This window comes from Lathamus discolor, chromosome 3, assembly GCF_037157495.1.
Source record: "Lathamus discolor isolate bLatDis1 chromosome 3, bLatDis1.hap1, whole genome shotgun sequence".
NCBI lineage: Eukaryota > Metazoa > Chordata > Aves > Psittaciformes > Psittacidae > Lathamus > Lathamus discolor.
Genome location: NC_088886.1, coordinates 55,242,293 through 55,263,027, shown reverse-complemented (window position 1 = coordinate 55,263,027; position 20,735 = coordinate 55,242,293). Strand labels below are relative to the sequence as shown.

The 20,735-nt window shown below is 37.5% G+C and overlaps 1 protein-coding gene across 2 annotated transcripts; it reads right to left on the bottom strand.

Annotated features, from left to right (window-relative positions):
* Positions 1-295: 295 nt before the first annotated feature.
* ZBTB41 (zinc finger and BTB domain containing 41) lies at positions 296-19,431 on the bottom strand. 2 transcript variants are annotated; one of them, XM_065675315.1, is made up of 11 exons: positions 19,088-19,431; positions 17,167-18,402; positions 15,038-15,245; positions 14,240-14,309; positions 11,762-11,909; positions 10,919-11,048; positions 9,612-9,707; positions 8,980-9,086; positions 7,464-7,569; positions 6,395-6,483; positions 296-5,633 (listed from the first exon to the last, which is right to left on the bottom strand). In XM_065675315.1, exons 2-11 carry the CDS (start codon positions 18,287-18,289, stop codon positions 4,990-4,992), a joined length of 2,721 nt encoding a protein of 906 aa, XP_065531387.1. In that variant the 5' UTR covers positions 18,290-18,402; positions 19,088-19,431; the 3' UTR covers positions 296-4,989. The 2 variants fall into 2 exon arrangements, with proteins under 2 accessions (XP_065531387.1, XP_065531388.1); XM_065675316.1 differs by having other exon boundaries at positions 19,156-19,431.
* Between the last annotated feature and the right edge of the window lie 1,304 nt (positions 19,432-20,735).

Below are 20,735 nucleotides of genomic sequence, written 5' to 3'. Positions count from 1 at the left end.
CGCCAACCGCCGTGCCTCCACCAGCCTGTTCAAACGCGGCGCCCCCGCCAATCCCCGCGCCAGACCGCCCTGCCTTGCCCCACCCCTCGCTGTTCCGCCAATGAGCGTCGGGCGTTTTATTTAAACGACCCGACCTAGCAGGAGCGAGGCGCCGCCGTGTGGTCGGACCTGCGGAGCGGGAGCTACGCTTCACAATGAAATGATGGTGACAGCGAAATAGATGCAAGATTAATAATAATATAATCATGCTAAAAAGCTCTTCCCATACAGTTTAAAAAAATCAAACAAAGCCAAATATTTTTCTAAATAAATTTAATTTACAAAATATTTTTAAGTAGAATGAGATGCACACAAACTTAATGGAAAAAAAAAAAACCAAAACAAAACCCATTTGTTTATCTTTCGTGAGCTTTAAAGCTGAAAGACACACACAACGCTGCATTTCCATGCTATTAAAATAAAAAGGGGCCCTGGAGAGAAACCAAAACCTAGTGCAAGCACCCCTGCAAGAAATCCTGTGAAGCGAGCAGTGTTAAGACAAAGGAACTTTACTTTACCATAACAAACAAAATTACACATAGGACTGAGTACTTCTACAGTTACAGTACACTTCCTAACTTTTCCTTACAGCAAAGAATTAGCCCGAAAAAGACAACTTGACTTAAAGACTTCCATCTAAAATATCAACCTATATAGATCACAAACACATTATCTTACATACCAGTGACAAAATATTGAGTTTATTTCACCTTATTCTTTCATATAAAAGGGCTGACATTTGAACACAATCAAAATGGTTATGGGGGGATACCTTTAATCCATCAAATCTTTTTAAACCAAAACATTTCTCAGGAACCATGGAAAAAGACCCTTCCGGGCTTAAGCAAAGTGACTGCCCTGCATTATATGCTGCCAGTATCATACTTAATGCATATGATGGAAACAACCAAAGCACCGTGAGAAGAAGTACAAAAAGATGGCATGTGGCAGCAGTCACAAGGACCTACAGATAAACACATTCTATTTCCCTTCAGCTTCAGTCAGGTGGAAAACACGCAACCTGGATTAGTTACACAGGTATGCTCAATATAGAAGCATTTCACTCATTTTGAACAGGTTGTTTTCCCTTAAAACAGTAATCTACTACATACTTCTTAGAATCCATTCATAACTCTACATTCATTAACCTCTACACAGAAATCATTTCAGATTTTAAAACTTGAGGGTCATTTATTCCTTAGCACTCCGTAACACATTTCATGTTCAGTCAAGCACGTCATGCGGTGATTCCTTTGAAGCATTCTTCAGCGTTCTGGATGCTCTTTCACATTCATCACTAGGGAACTAGGCCTAGCTCTTTGATGATACCGACAGGTTTTTTGTCATTGTGTTCTGGTAAGACCCATCTTTAAAAAATAACTACCCGAATTACAATCCAGACTAAAGTAGCACTCTATTTTTAAGGAAACCACAGCTTTACAGAAGATGTATCATCACCGTTACAATTACCGATATTCAGCAGAAAAAAGAGCCTGTGAGAGCCATACTTCTGTAGGAAAAGTGTCAGTGCTCAAAAAGGAAATTCCAATATAAATAAATAAACTGAACATAAAATCCATTTAATTTTGTTTAGCAAAAAATACAGAATTCAATTTTTAAACAGAACAAGTGCAATAAGTTCTCAGAACAAGGTAGCAGTTTAGATACCAACACAGAATCCACTCTTCCCCCCAGAGGTCAGCTGGTAGAAAAGACCAACTTTCTGCAATGTGCCACTCACTGATCACTCTTTAAAGACATTTTTAAGAGAGACCTGCTTCTTCCTTCTTTGGCAACAAATGGTCAACTGAGTCAGTGACTGCCAGATAAAACATAGCCTTTATCATAAAAGCACCCTCCATGCTCAATATAGGACATGCACTCTTGAATGAGTACACATACATATTAAAATGAAGGTACCAGACACCTACAGAGTTTTGACCCATGTAGCTGTGAGGTGCAGATCTCTGCCCTTCACCTCAGTCCTCCAAAGAGGAACTGTCCTCTGTCAAGCAGAGACCAGCTACTTCCACCTACCAAATGAAGTACCAGTCCATGAAAATGTACTTTGTTCATATATGAATTTTAAATAGATGCAAAGCCATAAGAATTACAGCTTATGATATTAAAAAAATAAAAACTATGTATCTAGCACATAAGCTTTCCTATTTTCTTTCACTGTCAACTGGCAATGATCCAGCCTGACCAGCAGGTAAAAACACTAACTAGTAGGGTTATCTGCAAACAAAACAACGCTAAAGAACCAGTAGGTCATTTTTTCCAGGAATTACTAGTTATTCTGGTCACCCTAACAGCAAAGATAGCACTTGGTTTCTGGAAAATGAGTCCTTTTATGGTCTGTTTCTTGTTGGGCACCCAAAAACATGAAGCCCTTTGGAAAATATTGACCATTAATGTTTTCCAAATAATCAACTGAACTAGAGAAAAAAGCTATTTTTCAGGATATATATAAAAGGCACAATAATGAAAGAATTTTTTAAAGGACATTATCAAGTAAACATGCTCCAAACTCCATTTTAGTATTTTCCTAGAGTGCCTTCTGAACAGACTGGATTTTAAAAAGAAAACTTTTGTTACCAACTACTTTTATGTCACTGTTTTGCCAAAATCCTACAATACTTTTTTCCTACTGTAGGACAGAAAAAACAAGAAATAACAAAGACAGGCTTTTTAGTCTGACAACTGCACTGACACCACTGATGTAGGGTTATTTTTAACAATACAATTACAAATGCTGGAAGGCATGTTTCATGTCCAGAAGCATTTATATGAATACAATACATACATGTTGACTTGAAAACTACACATAAAATACCCATTTTCAAGCCATGGAGTGTAAGGATGACAGAAACAGTTTTATTTTGAAACAGGCTGAAGGTGGACTTATAGCAGAAACGGTAGTACTTGATAGTGTCCTTTCAGGAGGTGGCATTCAATGGCCTCATTATTGCTGTGTATTTGCTAGAATTCGGCTTCCTACCAGATATATTTACAGCATGTCAGTTCGAACATTCCCAGAGCACAGCTCTAAATTTTACTTTAGAGATACAAACACAGAACAGTTAAACATACGTAGTCCTGTTTTAGAAACTGAACTTTTAAAGTTTAGGACTTCTATTGTGCTTCTTTGGCTAAGTCCTATTTAAATATCAATAACACTTAAAATTCTGTAACTCTGCCACTATTTAACAGCTAACAGAAATCTTTGGTGTGTTTAGGTTAAGAATCCATTACGGTACAAGCTTCAAAATACGAACATTCAGGCAGCTCTGGCCCCTCTCCTGCAAACTGCTCAAAACTGAAGTAGATTGGGATTAACAGAATTAACACCAAAGTACTTGAATAGGATTTAAAATGATCCATGCCACTTAAGAGTTTATAGAACTGTGATGATAAAACAGCTTTTCACCACAGATTGCTTGTGCTCAGGTCATTGGATAAATTTAACAGTTACAGTAATAGACATAAGCCCAGTTTCCCATTTTAAAGTTTCTTTAAGATAATAATTTAAGAACAGGAAAACCTGGGGAAATTTTTTCCTTAATATATAATCCTTGTGAGGAATAATGAAGATGATAAGATTACTTCAGGTATTTTCTTTGGCGTAATATTCACCAAACAAACACTGAATAATTATTTTTAAAATAAGCTTAAAATAGAAAGCTTGATGAGGTTAAATTAAACTACATTTCACCATGAATTACACTAGACCTGTAGTTCAAAATGATTCCTTTGGAAAAAAAACAAAACCAAACCCAAAGCAAAACAAAACCCTTATGCCTAGTAAAGAAAAAGCTAAAAATAATTAAAGACATAAAATACTCTCAAGAGCTTGACTTTGTTTTATAAACACTGTACAAGAAAGTGAGAAACAAAACAATTCATTAGTAAGTCACAAGAGATTTATAAGTACTGATTATTTCCTTCTTTTTTTCCAATAGAGGTTGAGTACTGTTCTGGAAATAACAGTCTTCAAAATTTCTTCTCCATCACAGATAACCTGAAAATAAGCATGCTAATGTGGGACCCTGGCATAACTTACATTCTCACAAGAATAAACCATGCCAATCCTTTTCGACTGTTCATAGCTTAAAATGACCTTGCAAAAACCCCCATTTATTTCAAAGTTAGAGTGTGGGGCACACTTTGGAAGACAAACTAGGTTAAAAAGCATGAAAAAATGTGTATTAAAATTATATAGGTCTAACTGTAGAAAATAAGACAATGTAATTGTCTAGATCTTCCCACATTATTCAACATACAGAGCTCAAGGAAGACTTAAGAGGCCAAATTTAGGCAGCCTAATTATACTCAGGGGGATCACCAAACACCCCGTTTAGTGTCTGCATAAAATATTTGAATCACTTTTCAGAAGAAGCGAGTTTCTGTATCCACTGGCTGGGTTCCAGAATCCAGCAGATTTTAAAACCCTCCAAAAATGCCTGAGGGTTCAAGTAAAATTATATTTTAATTTCTGTGTGAAACATAAGACAAAGTTTGCGGTTTATATCCCTGCCTGCCCTTACAACCCCTAAGGAACTTGATACAGTCCTTATCCTTTCAGAATACTTTCTATTACACTTGAAACATTAACTCAAAGTGAGATGCAGAAAGGCAAGCATTTTTTTAAATTAATAGCCAGATATGTGATTACATTTTTCAGCCACTATGCTTAAAGATATTTCAGAACACAGTTTTTAGAAGACCATCTATAAGATTTTTAAAAACTCTTAAAATCACAAAAAACACTCTTTCGGTATGCATCAAAATGTGCCTTAATGTTCAAATATCATGTAAACAAACCTGGTTTTCCAAAACTATGCAGAAGACTCATGAGTCCAAATAAAATATAAAATATAAATCTTAATTGCCATATCAGCCTTCTGTTGGCTAATGGCTTAGTAAATTAGGTGGAATGTTATGGTCTGATCATGAATGCTCATTGTTTGACATATTCTGTACAGTAGGAGCTGTATCTAGGCCCAGTAAAGTTCCAAGATATGACTGGTCTCTAGGATCCAACATTTGCTCAGGCCTTACAGGATGAACAATATTTGCAGGCTGTGGAGTAAGAGTGTATTTCTCTAGAAATGACAGATCTGTTGCTCGTTGATAATCTGTCTGCTCAGGTTGTGGGGGAAGAATGCCATGTGACTGAGTAGTATGCTGTACTAGATCAGCTTGCGGATCAGACATCTGAACTGGTACCAGAGTCACAGGCACACATACTTCTGTAGGTACATTCTGTAGCAAAGTTTTGGCTTCCGACTGATATGCTTTGGAGTGTTCCTCATATTGTTTAGCCTCAGTTTGGTAAGCTTTGTCATCAGAGGTGTACTGCACTGGTAAGGAGACTAGCTTTTCCTCTGAAGAAGATGTCAATGCCTCTTCTGCAGCCTTTGATCCGTGAACATGATCAATATGATACTTCAGCTTGTCTTTCCGTTTAAATGTTGCATGGCAGTGTTGGCAATTAAAAGGTCGAGCATCTGAATGAATAACCATGTGTTTTGTTAATGTCTTCTTAATTCTAAAAGACTGATTACAGATTTGACATTTGTAGGGTTTCTCGCCTGTAAAGGCAGAGAAGTAAGAATTAGTTATTCTGAGGAACACCATGTCACACATAAATTTACAAATACATACATGGATTTTGGCACAGAGACCCAGCATAAAGCAATTTTACTGAAAAGAAAGAGCATACGTTTAGCATCAATTTTGGAATCAGGGGAGCCATTACATGTATGTTTAGAAGTTATATTAGCATATCCTTCTCCTTACATAGAATTCTCTCAATATGTGGGATTTCTGTTAGGTACACTCAAAGATAATCAGAATATAAACCAAATAAAATCTTTAAACTGTTATGATACTGCTACTAAATGAGAGCAATTTGTTTTTCTATATATTTCAAAAAGACAATGATTTTCCTAAACATAAGGCAGGAAAATCAAAGTCAAACAGATAAGGACATAAAAATTCCCAAAGAGATTTCTAATCCTTGTTTACATTACCACTTGAAATGTTGTATTCTCTGGACCACAAAAATAGTTAGATGGTCTGGGTAAATTTGGTGAAATATATACCAGTAAACTCAAAAAAAGAGGTGCACAGAGCACACTGCAAACCTGCGTTGAGGATTATCAACGTTTTAACTGATACATTCAGAAGGTAGAATGATGAACTTATCAGAAAGATTAAGAAGTCTTGCTTCTTCATGCTACTCTTGCCCTGAATGCTCAACAGCCATAATAAAATAATTCAACCAGTGTTGATGCATAAAAATACATTCCTACATGGTTTGTTGCTTTGTTGGGGTTTATTTTATTTTTACCTGAATGTGTCCTAAAATGCATTTCCAAACTTGATTTCCCTTTAAAAACTTTCTTACAGACTTCACACTGGTGAAATGTTGCTTTATATCTTTAAAGAAAAAAAAAGACATTTCATGTTAGATTTTCATTTTTTTTAAACCAACAAACAATAAAGCTATATGCACACTCCTTTCTGAAATCTTTAACTGCAAAATAGCTGGATATCAAAGTTTCCAAATTTCCACACTTACGTTCACACTTCCTGGCACTTGTGTACCAGTAAGGCCAATGAGACTCTTCAATATTCAATCTTATTCTATGCTGAGACTGAAACTTAGTATTAAAAAGCAAAAGCCACTAAAACTTCTTTTCCGATATGCAAAATGTCCTTAAGTAACAGGTTCTGCCCAACATCCACAAGTGGCTTTCGCTTTGACAGACTTTTGCCATAAATAAAGTACTAGGGATCTTGTAGGCTACTAGCTACTAAGAAAAATCAAGCAGAATAAGCAGACAACGTACTGTTCTTTCAACACAAACACAAGCAGTTAAAACATCATTTGGAAAACAACTAGGTCTCAGTTTATTTGAAATCTCCAAAACAGTTATTTTTGGAGCTCAGAAATTTAAAAACCCTACTGCATATTCAATTTATAGACATAATTTAGGTTTCAAAGTTTTTACCTACTTTCAGAGTCCCTAATCTTCTATCAGCTTCTAAAATACCTAAGTGTGCGATAGTTCTCCCAGTATTTAAATGATGTCCAATATTTCAGTCTTAACTAGTCTGCAATGACAATATTACAGCAAACCATCAATTTAGAACCACACTGAGACAGCTAATTGACAGATGAAAATTTGATTCTTTTTTACTGTTTTATGTACCTAATTGTGATATTTGTATGAAAACATCTTGATTAAACTGTGAAGGTATTTTTCTGACATCCACTTCAGCTCTATCAAGACTCAGGTAACAGGCATGACAAAGACACAGACTGACAGAATTCTGCATGAACATGCAAGTCCTGTCCCAACCAAATCAGTTACAGTACTGAAGTATTTACACACCTTTAAAAACCTCACACTTACTTTTGCCAAACTTTTTCTCCCAGATGAACACTTTTATAATGAACAGTAAGGTGATCTCTACGGCCAAAACATTTTCCACATTCTTCACACTGATGTGCTTTCTCACCTATATAGGCAAAATGCAATAAATTTTGATTAAATCTTCTGGAACTGTAATCGTAAAACAGCAGATCCATGTTCACAAAGTTCAACCAATCAAGCTCTTCCACACCTTACTCAGAGAAGAACATAAAAGAAAAAATTCAGGAAGTAGGTTGCTTCTACCAGAGTAAAGACTTTTACCACTTGTTATAGATGACTAGTAGCGACCGTTAGTCATTTCTACAATGAAATTCACATTCCTGAGTTAAGACACTTCCCCAAACACCTACTGCATGAGAGGTACAAGTGAATGGCTAGGAATCTACTCTATGCATTGTGACCCGAACTGTGGTATCTTCAATAATTGAGAGTCTCTAAAAATAGAGGCTTATTTAAAGATACCAATTATTTTAGTACTAGTTTTAGTACTAAAAATTACATCACAGTATTTATCTTTTTAATTATCCTGATTTACATAGTTACCTTTTTCTTTTAGGCTGCTGTTTAAAAGTATCTTGGTTCTTTTTAGTCATCTTGAGATCTTCCATAAAGTGGCAGAGTATTTCTTCTCATGTAAGTAGTAGGAGTGTGGACAGTCAAAGAATGTAACTTTCTAGAGGGGGGAAAAGCAAATAGAGTAGAAAAGAGGATTTTTTTTTTCTTTGTACTTGAGTTTTCAAAGATTTCTTTATTTTATAGCAGACATTATGATTTCAAACATGAAAAAAAAGAAGCTGTCCTTCAAAATAAAGGCTCAGGAAGTTTAGACTCTGATCACTTTCATATTTTCATGCTGCCTAGAAAGTATTTTGCCTCCTAGAAGGCCTCCCTCCCTTTGGATCCTGGTCTGAAAAAGTCCCTACTGAATCTTCACTTTTCCTATACATTTGATAACCTTTCTGCTGTCAGTGCAGCAGATTTTTTTCTTCCTCCTGATCATCCCCATCTGGCTGTTCTCAGGGTTGACTCCCATCACCTTCCTTCCCTCCTTCTTCCCCATAATAGACTTCAGAAACACCTCTTTAAATTCTTAAAGTGATCAGTGTACAAACTTTGTCAGAGAATGTGACAGCTTCTTCTGTGTTGTGATAATAATGTTTCACACAATTGCTATTAAAAAAAAGAAATCTGGACTCATTAAAAAAAATCCTCCTTTTTCACTTTTGCTTTTATTATTCTTATTTTTAAAGCAATTTACTGTTACATGTTTTTGACTGTCCCTCAGCTTTCTATGTTAACATGGAGGAAACACTTTGCTTTCAAACCTTGAAAACATATGTAAGATTAACCCTACATTAGTAGACCTTAAAAACAGTTAAGAACTTTTATCAGATCTAAACCATTGCATGTACTGAAAGAAAAAAATCCGTAATTTCTTATTTGGTCTTATTTTGAAATAGTCATTTCAAAACCAATTTTCAAAGAAAATGCCTACCTGAGTGTATTTTTTTGTGTTTTGTCAGATGATCATGCCGAATAAATGTTTTCCCACATTCTTCACATTCGTATCTCTTGTCATCATGGTGGACTCTTAGATGAAGTCTGTATATTTACAGTCATAAATATAATCATAAAATGCAATATTTTTAACATAATCTACTGCTGTTTCAATGCAAAATACCAGAAAACATACTCTTTAGTGCTTCACATAAATAACAGGAAATAACCTTCAGATGAGGTATGCTTAAACTGCTCTTAGAAAGCAACAGTGAACAGAGCTAAACTCTCGTATGTGTTAACTTAGTAGGATATTTTAGTCCTTTGTTTATTTTCTCTTTGAATAACAAAGATGCAAAAGTTTTAGATGTGCTAAAAAGTCAACTCTGACACAAGATTTGTATGGGATTCTGTTTGTGTTTAAACCACTAAAGTATCGAAAAAGTAAATGACTTCTCACAGATTAATATCTTTTCAATATTTAAGCATGTTTAAAGCATTTACTAGTGCTCTCAGCGTGGGCATAAATCAAAACACACGCATTTTGAAGAATTATGTTGGTAACATGAACGCGTATGTATCACCAAATACGTGAGACAGTTTAGAAGCTTATATAATAAAATTCTGTACCTGTAAGAGCTTCCATGACGAAAACTCTGTCCGCAAATACTGCAAAGATGAGGCTTCTCTCCACTGTGAATTCTCAGATGTTCTTTCAAAGTTGTTCTGTTTAACAAAGGCAGTAAAATACAATTTTAAGTAATGTCACTACCACTTTAGATTTCTTCTGAATTTCTTTAACTCTGAGGGATCACAAATAACTGCATCAATTTATTCAGATACACGCATAGACACATACACTCAAAAGCACTATATACTATTTACTGAACCTGCAGGGTCTGGAAACAATATAAGCAAAGAAATAAAATATTGTCCCAGCATAAACTGGAGAAAACATCAAGTTTGACAGTGTTTTCTACGTAAGAATTTTCTTGTTTCTGCATGTATATCTAAGCCAGAGCTTGAAAATCAGACTTGAAGGAAATCTAGATCGTGGACGTTAAAAAAAAGCACATGCAGATAAAAATTCCCCTCAAGCAAAGGAATCAGGCAATAACATTTACTGCACACACAGCTGGTAAATATGTGAACAAAACAAGAGAGAAAATTCTTCAATCTCCTTCAGGGCTCACTCTGGGTTTTTTTTCAAAATTCTTTTTATGCTGCACGAAAAAAAGAAATTATCTAAATTATCTTTTCTAAAAAGAGCAATATTTTTACCTTACATAACATAAATGATCTTTATACAACTGAAAGACTATCTGTGCTTCACAGCTTCCTTGTTTACTATTTCATTATTGCATTTGTGCATTTCCTTTTAATACATACATATTTCGTATTTCTACAGCTTTCCTATGCCTTTTCTACATACTAGAATTTATGAGCCAACTTTTAGAGCTTCAACTTTTCAAAGTACTAAAATTTATTTCATCCATTTAGAGAAGCAGCAGCAAAGGTTGTACAGTGTTATCCCATCTTCCATGAAACCATGTCAGTCGAAGTCCAATTTCTTAGTCATTCTTGCCATTCTTAGTCATTCAGTGTTCCTGATCTTCCTGTCCTCATCAGTTTATTTACCAAAATATGTATGGCAAGATGTTCTTGCACAACACAGGAACCCAAAGTGAATTAGAGGTAATACTTTTTTAATACAGTTCTGCCTTACAACTAATTACATACAGGTGTCATCTTCAATTTTAGAGGTCACCAGAAAATCACATGCCACCTGCGGCTCTGGCGCTACCTTTTAAATGAGACCATTTCAGAGGGCTACTATATTAAGTTAAAAATTCAAAGCTAAAACATATTCAGAATTAAAGCACTCTATAAATATTACTCTGTTCTGCTCAAGTTCAAGTAGTCATGCAACTCCTTACCGTTCCCTAACAGATTTTCCACAGATGAAACATGTCCATTTTCTCTTTCCTCCATGAGTACACTCTACATGGCGTTTCAAATTTCCTGTATCATTAAACTGGCGGCCACAAATATCACAAGGAAAAGGCCCTACAAGGAAACAGACAGGCACAGCATTATTAACTGTCAGTTAAACCAAACAAGATGTACAGACTTGTGAAAACCCTCATCAATTTACACAGCAAAAGTTTCGTTTAACAAATTACCAATGTTTAGTACAGTCAGCATACTTTAATTAGACTGTGCACCTTCTGCCCAGAAGTTATTTCTAATACCCAGTATTTTAGCAAATTTCATGACTGTAAAGCAAAAATTTAGAATAGTCAAAAGTAATTCAGTTCACTTAGACTGTTTGAAAAAATTAATTCCTATTACTATCACCAATCTAGTTCCTACCCGGCAGAAATAATTAATAGTAATAAAGACATCTTCAGAATACTTCTCAAGGAAATAAAAAGGTCTTCGGAAAACTTCAGGAAGAATCTGACTTAGCTGAGAACCAATTTAATACAAAAAGGTTTTAAACAAAACTAACCTTAATCCTTCTTCCCCAAAAAACTCTCTGCATTTATTCAGGCACAATATAATGCCTTTTTAAAGACAGCTGAACAGTAAAAAAATCAACTAACAAATCCCTCACCCCCCAAAAAAATAACCAAAAGCCAAACAAAACCAACAACCCAACTCCCCCACAAAACTGGAAAAGGAGGCTGGGTAGAAACCAGACTGATCAGGAAATACAATGGTAGAGGAAGGTTTTACTTTAAATCTATTGTTTACATGTCAGAAGGATGTTTCTATACCGAGATGGAATTTTTCTTGATGTTTCAGTCTTGCAAATCGGGACTTAAAATGCTCTTCACAGTAGGTACACTTAAAAGGTTTATCCTGAGAGTGAAGGATCATATGCTCTTCTAAATGAGGTCTTCGAGTGAAAGACTTCTTACAAATCTAAAATAATACAATTTGTCAAAGATACATCAGTTATAACCAGATTATATTCCTATTCATAAACTTAACAGTTTAGTTCATCTGCTCTATGCAGCAACGTAAAATTAAACATTCTTCAAATACACACTCTATACCCACTTTTAAAGTCTTGCAGTCAACATAAAAAGTCTGTGTTCTGCATAAACTCTAGTGGATTGCACTACATATATTAGTATGCCAACCCATGGCAGCCTAAATCAAACTACTGGCAACTCTTGCATACAGTTACAAGTTCCACCCCCCCTTCTTTCTACTGACTCCAGCACTTACCAGACTGTTTCCTATGGCGTTTCAACACAGTAACTTTGCAGAAAATTTTTGCAACTGAAAAAATCAAGTAGCTTTGGATTGGTTTTGGATATGGAACAGCTCAGCTGTTGTGGTATAACCTCCTGAAGAACTAGAGTCATACCTGCTCCTTTATTTCCTCTGGGAAATTCTCTGACAGCATATATTAAAGAGAAAATGCCAACACCAACAAAGAAATATAATTCAAAATATATTTTAAAGATATAGAACTTTCACAATGTTAAAATTATGTGAGCTTTTTAGTACTGTTTTCAGAAGAATCAAAACCTAGATGTAGAAGAATTGCTAGTAGAGTAATTAAAGTAAGCATGCAGTTCAATTACAGAATTGAAGCCACAGCTCAAATTTAGGTATTTAAACTAGGTATTATAATTTAACATCAGGGCCCTATGCTCTAACATAAATCAACACAGGGCTCACTCACTGATTTCACCTTGAAACTGTTGCCATTGTTTGTAATTGCTGAATTCAGTACTTACCTAACTCCCATAGATTAAATTGTGCAATCAGTTTCTCAGAGCACACCTGGATAACACTTATAGTCTCAGGAAATCAGAAGGAACAGGTTTATTTGTTTAAAAACTCTTTAATGTTAAATATAAGTGTAAGGAAATCCCATACCTGTAAAAAGTATAATGGCCTTCTTGCTTTTCTTTACTATTAATACTCTACTGTTTCTGTGAATTTGCTCATATTCCTAAAGGATAAAAGTATGGTCACCAAATCCTGGTGTTCACACATGGACTACAGCATAAACCAACAACCTGAAGAAATCCTGCAGCTTACATCTGTAGCACCTCAGCCCTCAGAACATACTAAACAACCTGAAAAAAAAGTCACAGTTCCTAAGGGTTCTGTTCATTCTCCAGCTGCTATAAAAGCTAAAATCCTACCCCTGCTTTCAGTTCAAGCCCATTTTCAATGCACATGAGCAGTACAAGAGCAGCAGCTCGCATCTTGAAAAAATCTAGCTAACATAAACTTAACAAAACCCAACAACCAAATCCCAAAGTGGAGTTTACTAAAACATTCATCTGGTAAAAGTACCTTCCAAGAAACAAACATCATTAATGTCTCAAGATTGATTCCCACTATAAAAACATTTCTTATCTAGTAACAAACAGGATAGATAATATGCTTACACAGTGTAACTTCATTTGGAAGATAACACTGTCTGGTCATTGATGTAAGATAATACATTCAGCTATGGTACCATCACCAGCAGAATGAACACTATAAATTCCTACAGTTGGTGTCTCCCAGCCGCCTACTATATGTTTATAAGTGAGAGTTCACAAACAAAGCAAGGTTAATAATTATGTTACAGCACCTAATATTACAGGCATACAGGGGCATATAGCAGTTTGCACAAACAAAACAGCTGCCCTGGCAGCACAGGGAGAACCAAAGTTCTACAAACTCCTTTTTACAGTAGATATAGTTTCACACATATACCTCTCCTGAGGAAAATCAAGGAAAGGCTTCTACTATTTTACAACTAGAGGTAAATTTAGTACAAATTTACAACTCTGTTGAGGCACATATGCAGGTAAATGAAAAGGTTTTTCATATGTATTTTCCTCACCAGTGAGTCTTCCAAAACAGTATATATTATGGTCAGTGTTTGATGTGCATAATTAACGGGAGAGCAAACACTCTTTTTTTTTTAAGTATTCATAACACTCGAAGTCTAATCATCTGCAAATTGATGTAATATAACAACAGTATTAACTGATCGCATTAAAACAGACTGCTTTCAACTATTTTGTAATTCAATTTGCTATTATTTACCCAGTGACAAGCTGTACATACAGATAAAGTTCAGCCATTAAATCAGCACATAAAGAGGAATTTTATACCACTATTTACACAGCTGAGATTTCACAGAAACACATACTGTATTTTCACTAAAATATTCAAGTCACAAAACATAGTATCTATATGAAAAAACAGCAACACAAAAGTACTGAAGTATTACTTACATCACATTTCCAACCTTCACTCTTTGTCTTTTTGATAGACAGAAATTCTTCTACATTCTCTGGATGAAACCTAGGAGAAAGACAGAAGCTGAAAGTAGCTGTAACTTTCAAAGATGAAGATCACCCAAATACTAAATATCCATTTCTAAACTTCATGTGTTAGGAAAGTGATCACCAAACCACAGAACAGAATACTGATAAAGGATTCTAAAGGCACAAGGAAAGCAGTGGTGACTACAGATTCCTGTAGATACTCATATGACAATTGGTAAGAGGACAGTTTCAATTATAATGCTTTACGGATATTTGCAAAGAAAAAGGAAAAACAGCAGTATGTAAATAATAATGCCTTATAATTACACCTGCCATAAACAAATTATTCACCTAAAGGAATCTGCATGGAAATGGTTTATCCACCTATTATCATCAATAGTATAGCATCAACATTTAAAACCAAAGAAGGTACTTTTTTTCCTTCCTCCAAATTAAAAGCAACACAGATAAATATTAAGACTTGTATTCTGACTCACTGTATTAGCTAATCAGAGAATTCTAAAATTAATAGTAAAAACCTACGACAGAACTCCCACAGAACCATTAGTGCCATTTATTCAGTCCCTACACACTCCTCATGGCAGGTTAGTTGATAACACTAATCCCATGTCTTTTCAAAAGGTACTTATTTAAAGAAAGTTACAGAAATAATGCAGAACATGCTGTGTGCATACATATATTTCTCTTCACTTTTAAACTCAAAAAGATTCTTCAGAAATGCAAGACAAATTTGCTCATACTTGCCTCTTCACGTGCTTTGCTAAAGTCTTTTTGCTTGCATGCAGCTTATTACAGTAGGGACATTTATGCTCCTTTTTATGAAAGTCAGTATCACTGGAGTGCTTCTTTCTGTGCACTGTCAGGTTGGACTTTGTTGAATAGCGCTGGTGACATATATCACACTCAAAAGGCTTCTCACCTGTGTGTACACGTGTATGGCTCTCATATTTGCCTGTACAACGACAACAAAAAATCCATTAGTAAAATAGTAAAAGTTATCACCTATAATATACACATTTGGGGTTTGTTCTATAGCCTCTCTCTCAAATGTGGTCAAGTATCTTCCGCACACATCTGAAGATTTATACTGGTTTACAACGCTGAAAACAACACAGTGATAACATACGTGTTTGATAAACAAAATAAAAAGAACTCTGTATTACTGTTAAATCTGTGTGAAGGTTACCAATCCCCCTCCTTCAACCCTACAGCATACTGTGTTCTTAAGAACCGAAAGTTACACTACTCTCATTAGGTACCGAGTTATTGAGTACCTTTTCAGAACAGGAAACAGCCTTGCAACAAACTGGTTATTTTCAAAAGTATTTTCAAATAAAACACCAAATGTATGATACAGATCCTTGCAAATGATCTACACATTTCGCAACCAAGATATTACCATAAATAAAATACTACTCTCATTTCTTCCACACTGCTTATATTTCCTCTTCTGTTTGCCATTTTTTTCCTGAGGACAGAAATCCGTCCTAAACCAAGGATCTACCTACCTCAAATCAGTAGCAGTGTCCCTGCTTTGTACTACATAACTTTTCTCTCTGTAGAATATGCACTATAGTTCTAGGAGTTATGGGAGGAAAAAAAAGTACTATAGCTTATAATTTAAGATAAAAATCAATAGTCTACTGTAATACAAGCTTATAGGGAAATACTTTGTGTCACTTTCACTTGTTGTATGTATTTTTTGAACACAAAGCTAGAATTCTAAGAATTCTAAGTTATGCAAAGAGGAAAAGGCTTCCAATGCATGCAGAACCAAATTGAACCATCACAACTTTACTCACAAGCCTTTTATTTCTGCATAGTAACCTTTCAATATTAAAATATCAAGTTCACAAAATTCCTATGTTATTTTAAGATATGGCATTACAGGAACAGTTAAATCCCACATTTTTAGTGTTAAATAACTTCTACGATATAATTTGTGACCCTGGAAAATTCACTTCACCTCAGCAAGATAAATACACTGTGTATAAGCAGGAATTATAACACACATTAGCCCCATCTGTACTCCTAAACTCCTAAAATTTCAAAATTATGAAAGACACAGTGTACCTAATAACACCAAAAAATGCCTAACAGTATGAGAAACTGTTTCTTTCCTAATTCCCATAACTGAAAGGAAGTCAATACCTTACATGACCATAATTAAACATTTATTCCAGCTGAAAGTACACAAAAATTCTGGAATACGGTAGTGATCTACTTTTAATGTGGGAAAAGATGACAGGAAAGCATTGGACATGTCACGAAGGAATTTTTACTCTTCTGATATCCCAAGTAACTATATGTCTAGATTTGACTGTAACATTTAACAATCCTAACACAACAGATTAAGCTGACAAAGTATTACTTGGTGCTAACCACAGACAAGAAAAATGAAGCTAAAAGTCAGTGACTGAGTCCAAAGCGTCTACACATCATATAGAATGGAAGAATTTCAGGCTGTTTTGACAATGGTGCTGCTATATTACAGCAACAATGACAGCTTTGTTACTTAAAATTAATTTGGCTGTAAAGGTCTCGGACTTCATTCAAGAAATTTCTGCAGACTTAATATCTTGCTGTGTTTCCCTCCTTTTTCAAGGCTGTTCTTACATGCCACACTAACAGCTGGAATCCAGAGCTGTGAAAGAGAAATAAATTTAGTATTTGCAGATTTTTTAACTGATGCACTCAGTTCATTTATTGAAACTGTTTAGTACCATAGATGTAACAACCTAATACACTTACAAAAACCAGCAGCATACTGGATCAGTGATTCAGAAATTCTGATCTTCACTCTCTAGGACAGAGAAACAGCTCAGTTTAATTCCCATACAAATAGCACCACCATTCACCTATCTTGCTCTTACCTATTCGATCAAATTTTTTGGCACACTTGGGACACTGCAGTAGTTTTTTGCTGCTGGTTTGAATAATGACTGGAGCTAAGCCTTCAGGAATATTTCCCATTGATTCAACTGCCTCAGAACCCTCTTCAGCATCATTCTGTTCTTTTTCACTTTGTTCTTCAGAGTCTGAATCTTCACCTGACATTTCCTCTTCCTGTCCCTCTTCATCAGCATTGCATTCACTTTCACTGTCTTCAAATTCACTTCTATCAGATGTTTCCTTGTCAGAACTGACTTTTTCAAAATTGCTGTCAGAGGCATCATCGCTTTCATTGTCACTGTTATCAGGTTTAGCTGTGTATTTGCGGTTTCTCGTGGAACACCTAGTGGAAAGGCTGGCCTTCTCAACCATTTTTAACCCATGCTTTCTTTCCAGTGAAAAGGATCTGTGGGCTTTAGCCAAATGATTTTCTAAGGACTTCTTGTAGCAGAAACTTCGACCACAAAAAGTGCACTGATGACTGTTTGATAGTTTACCTGTCAGTTCATTGAGTGTTTCTACTGGTGTAGGCACATCAGTTACCACATCAGTCTGTATGTTAGAAACACTTTCGTTATTTAGCAGCTTCACTGCATCTATGATATCTAAAAATTTTGCTGCTTCCAGCACTAAGGGGATTTCATTTTTATACACAAAAAACTCTGAGGTGTAGAGAAACTCAAGCAAATGCTGGAAGACAGAATGAGTTACATGATCTAACGTGACAACATCAGTGCTTGGATTTTTACTCAAACAGGCATGAAAATAACTACTCCCGACAGCCACTACAACTTTGTGAGCACTGAATTCTTTCCCTTCTACAATAATGAGTAAATCACAAAATGATGGACGTTTCTGTCTATCGTCATTTAAGTATTTCAGTAGATTTTTGTTATACTGCAATGAGCTTAGGAGCTTTCTTTGCTCTGGTGATGGCGAAAGTTCTTTGGAAGATTCAACCTGATCTGCAGGGGCTATTTCTGCAGCCTTTGAGACAATTTTCTGTGCACAGTCTACTACAAGAATCTGCTCTGAAGTGTCTTTCTCATGGCCAAGGTGAACCTTTTCATTTAGATTTGCAGCGAGCCGTCTCCTTTTCTTCATTGCAGAAGTGCAGCTTCAAAATCAGGAGCTTCATAGGTGATGGGCAAGAAACTCTTGTGAAGACTTGGCTCTGCTCCAGACCTCGAGATAATACGTAACAGTAATTTCATAATCTGCAAAAGAATTACGATACAAATTACTCTAAACATCGAACAATAGCTTCTTTTTCTATTACCACTTTCTATACTTTACTCTTGGTTTTATCTACCCTGCATACCTTAAGCTTTTATTAAATTACCAAAATCTCATCACTTCCCATTCCAGACCAAGTGAGCCGACACTGCCTATTATTAGATCTAAAGAGGCGGCTTGGGCTGGTTTCACTCCCTAGACACATGCAGTCCGTGAAATACGCCGGAATGGGCGTCCACTGTTGTCATTATTACCCCGAAGCGCACTCGCTTACCGTTTAACCCCAACACACCCCGACAGCTCTTCTGCTTTATCCGCCGGGTGCCCGTCCCCCGGAGCCAGCCCGGAGACGCGCCGGCGCGGCCCTCTGCCGCGCCTGTCACCACCAACTGTCAAGTCCGCGGACGGCATTCCAGGACTCCAGCCCTACCACCCCAGCACGTTGCCTTTGTCCGTCGCCGGCAGGTCCGCCCCGAGCGGGGCCCTACGACACCGAGCTCGGGGGCACAGGGGGCGCCCCGCACCCGCTCCCCGCATGACGACGGCCGCGAATGTCCCCCGCCCCGCCGCCCCTGGCGAGCGGGACAAATAATGCCCCCCCACCTCGTTCCCCCGCGATCGCTCCCCCTCCTCCCCGCAAGGCCCCGGCGGGCCGGCCTCACGCACCTGCGCGGCGCCGAGCGCTCCGCGGGCCTCCCTCGGCCGCTGATCGCCTCTGCGCCCCACTCCCGTACCCGCTTCCGCCGCTTCCGGATCCCGGCGACGCGCGCAGCGTGAGGGGGTGACGGCGCCGCTGCCGAGCATGCGCGGGGGATATGGCAGGGCTGCGGTCGCAGCGAAGGGTCCGTGCGGCGGTGGCCTGTACTGTGCCGCCCCGGGCCGCGGCCGTCCGTCCGTGGACGGGGCATTGCCGCCCGGGACACGGTGAGCCGCTGCGGCGGCCTGCGGGTGGCACGGGAGAGCCCGTAAGCGGAAAGCATAGCGCGGCTGCGTGCGGGGAGCCGCCCGCGGCGGGCGCTCCTGCGTACTACACGCCTCCGGAGAGGTTGAGTTTGTTCTGTGAGGCCGCTGCGGGGCAGGCGTTAGCGAAGGGCAGCGCCCGGAGGCCGCACCGTTGCGAGGCAGCTGCGCGTTTGCGTTTGCAAACGGTTTGGAAGCGCTGTGTGAGAGCAAAGGGTGTTGTGCGGCAACAGCAGTGGGCTACACGCAGCTCGGCACTTCCAGGGTGCCATAGTCTTCCTCAGTAATGTTATCCTGCTTTTGCCTGGAGTATTGTGAAGCACTTGGATGCGTACTTGTGAAATCCATGTTTTCATGCTTCCCACATGGCAACAAGCTGCGAGCGTCCCACGGCTCGGGCATATCCACCCAGGACTGCGGCTCATCGGCATTCCAGAAGGCATTCATCCTCCTATTAATTACATGTCCAGTTTTCCAAAGCTAGTGACAGTATGGCACCGAAAATGAGTTTGTTCTGAGAGCTTTAAGGAAGAACTGTAGTGTTAATGCAGCATGAAACGTTATTCCACAGCACGTGTTCAGTATTTATGGTGTGTAAATCGATAGTGGTTGGCACATCACATAATAAACACTAAGTGACTTTCAGGTGTTGCATTGTGTAACAAAACCAGTGAAAATTGTCAGAGCACTTGTTACCTCCTGATTGTTGCTATACTGTCTGCCAGCCCCCTTGAGCATCAATGAGTAATAATAGAGCAATCAATACTACTATGTTTCTGATGCTCTGAAGGCAGGTCTACTTTTCTGCAAAGCATCGGCCCTTTTAGGTTGTCGCTTGTGCTTGCCCAACTTTAATTTCTATAGAGTGACAGTTAAACTCTATAAAACTCTAAAAATAAGTTTCTCTATTTTGATTTTTCACGGAAAATGAAAGTTTTGAGAGCAAGGCACTAAATTTTAAGCTAAGCCTTACATTGCACTCTAATCTGCATAGCAAGTACATAAAAACATCATTTAGCAGTTAACTGTCTTCTCAGGTCTTACCATTTCCATAGCAAGTGTCGTAGTTTGGCAGTATAAATCTACATCCTTCATGGCTTTTCATGAGTGAAATATATAAGCAAAATACAACCTTGAGAATTGGTTTTGTCAGTGAATGTAACCAAGGTAGGATGCTGTAAGCTGAGGCTTGCTTAGTCGACATTGTACTGTAGTGGGACTCAGATGTTTTTCAGTCTGTAGCCACTAGATTGCCATGGACCAGAATTTCCAGACCTGTTCCCTGCCATAGAAAAAAAATAATGCAGATATTCAACATACCAGTTTTTTTTTTTTATGAGACATTTAATTTCTT

Coding starts and splice junctions, on each gene's coding strand:
- ZBTB41 (XM_065675315.1), bottom strand. CDS start 18,289: ATGAAGAAAAGGAGACGGCTCGCTGCAAATCTAAATGAAAAGGTTCAC. Junction 7,570..8,979: donor ACACAAAAAAATACACTCAG/GTAGGCATTTTC, acceptor TTGCCTATATAG/GTGAGAAAGCACATCAGTGT. Junction 5,634..6,394: donor GCATTTTAGGACACATTCAG/GTAAAAATAAAA, acceptor CTGCCTTTACAG/GCGAGAAACCCTACAAATGT.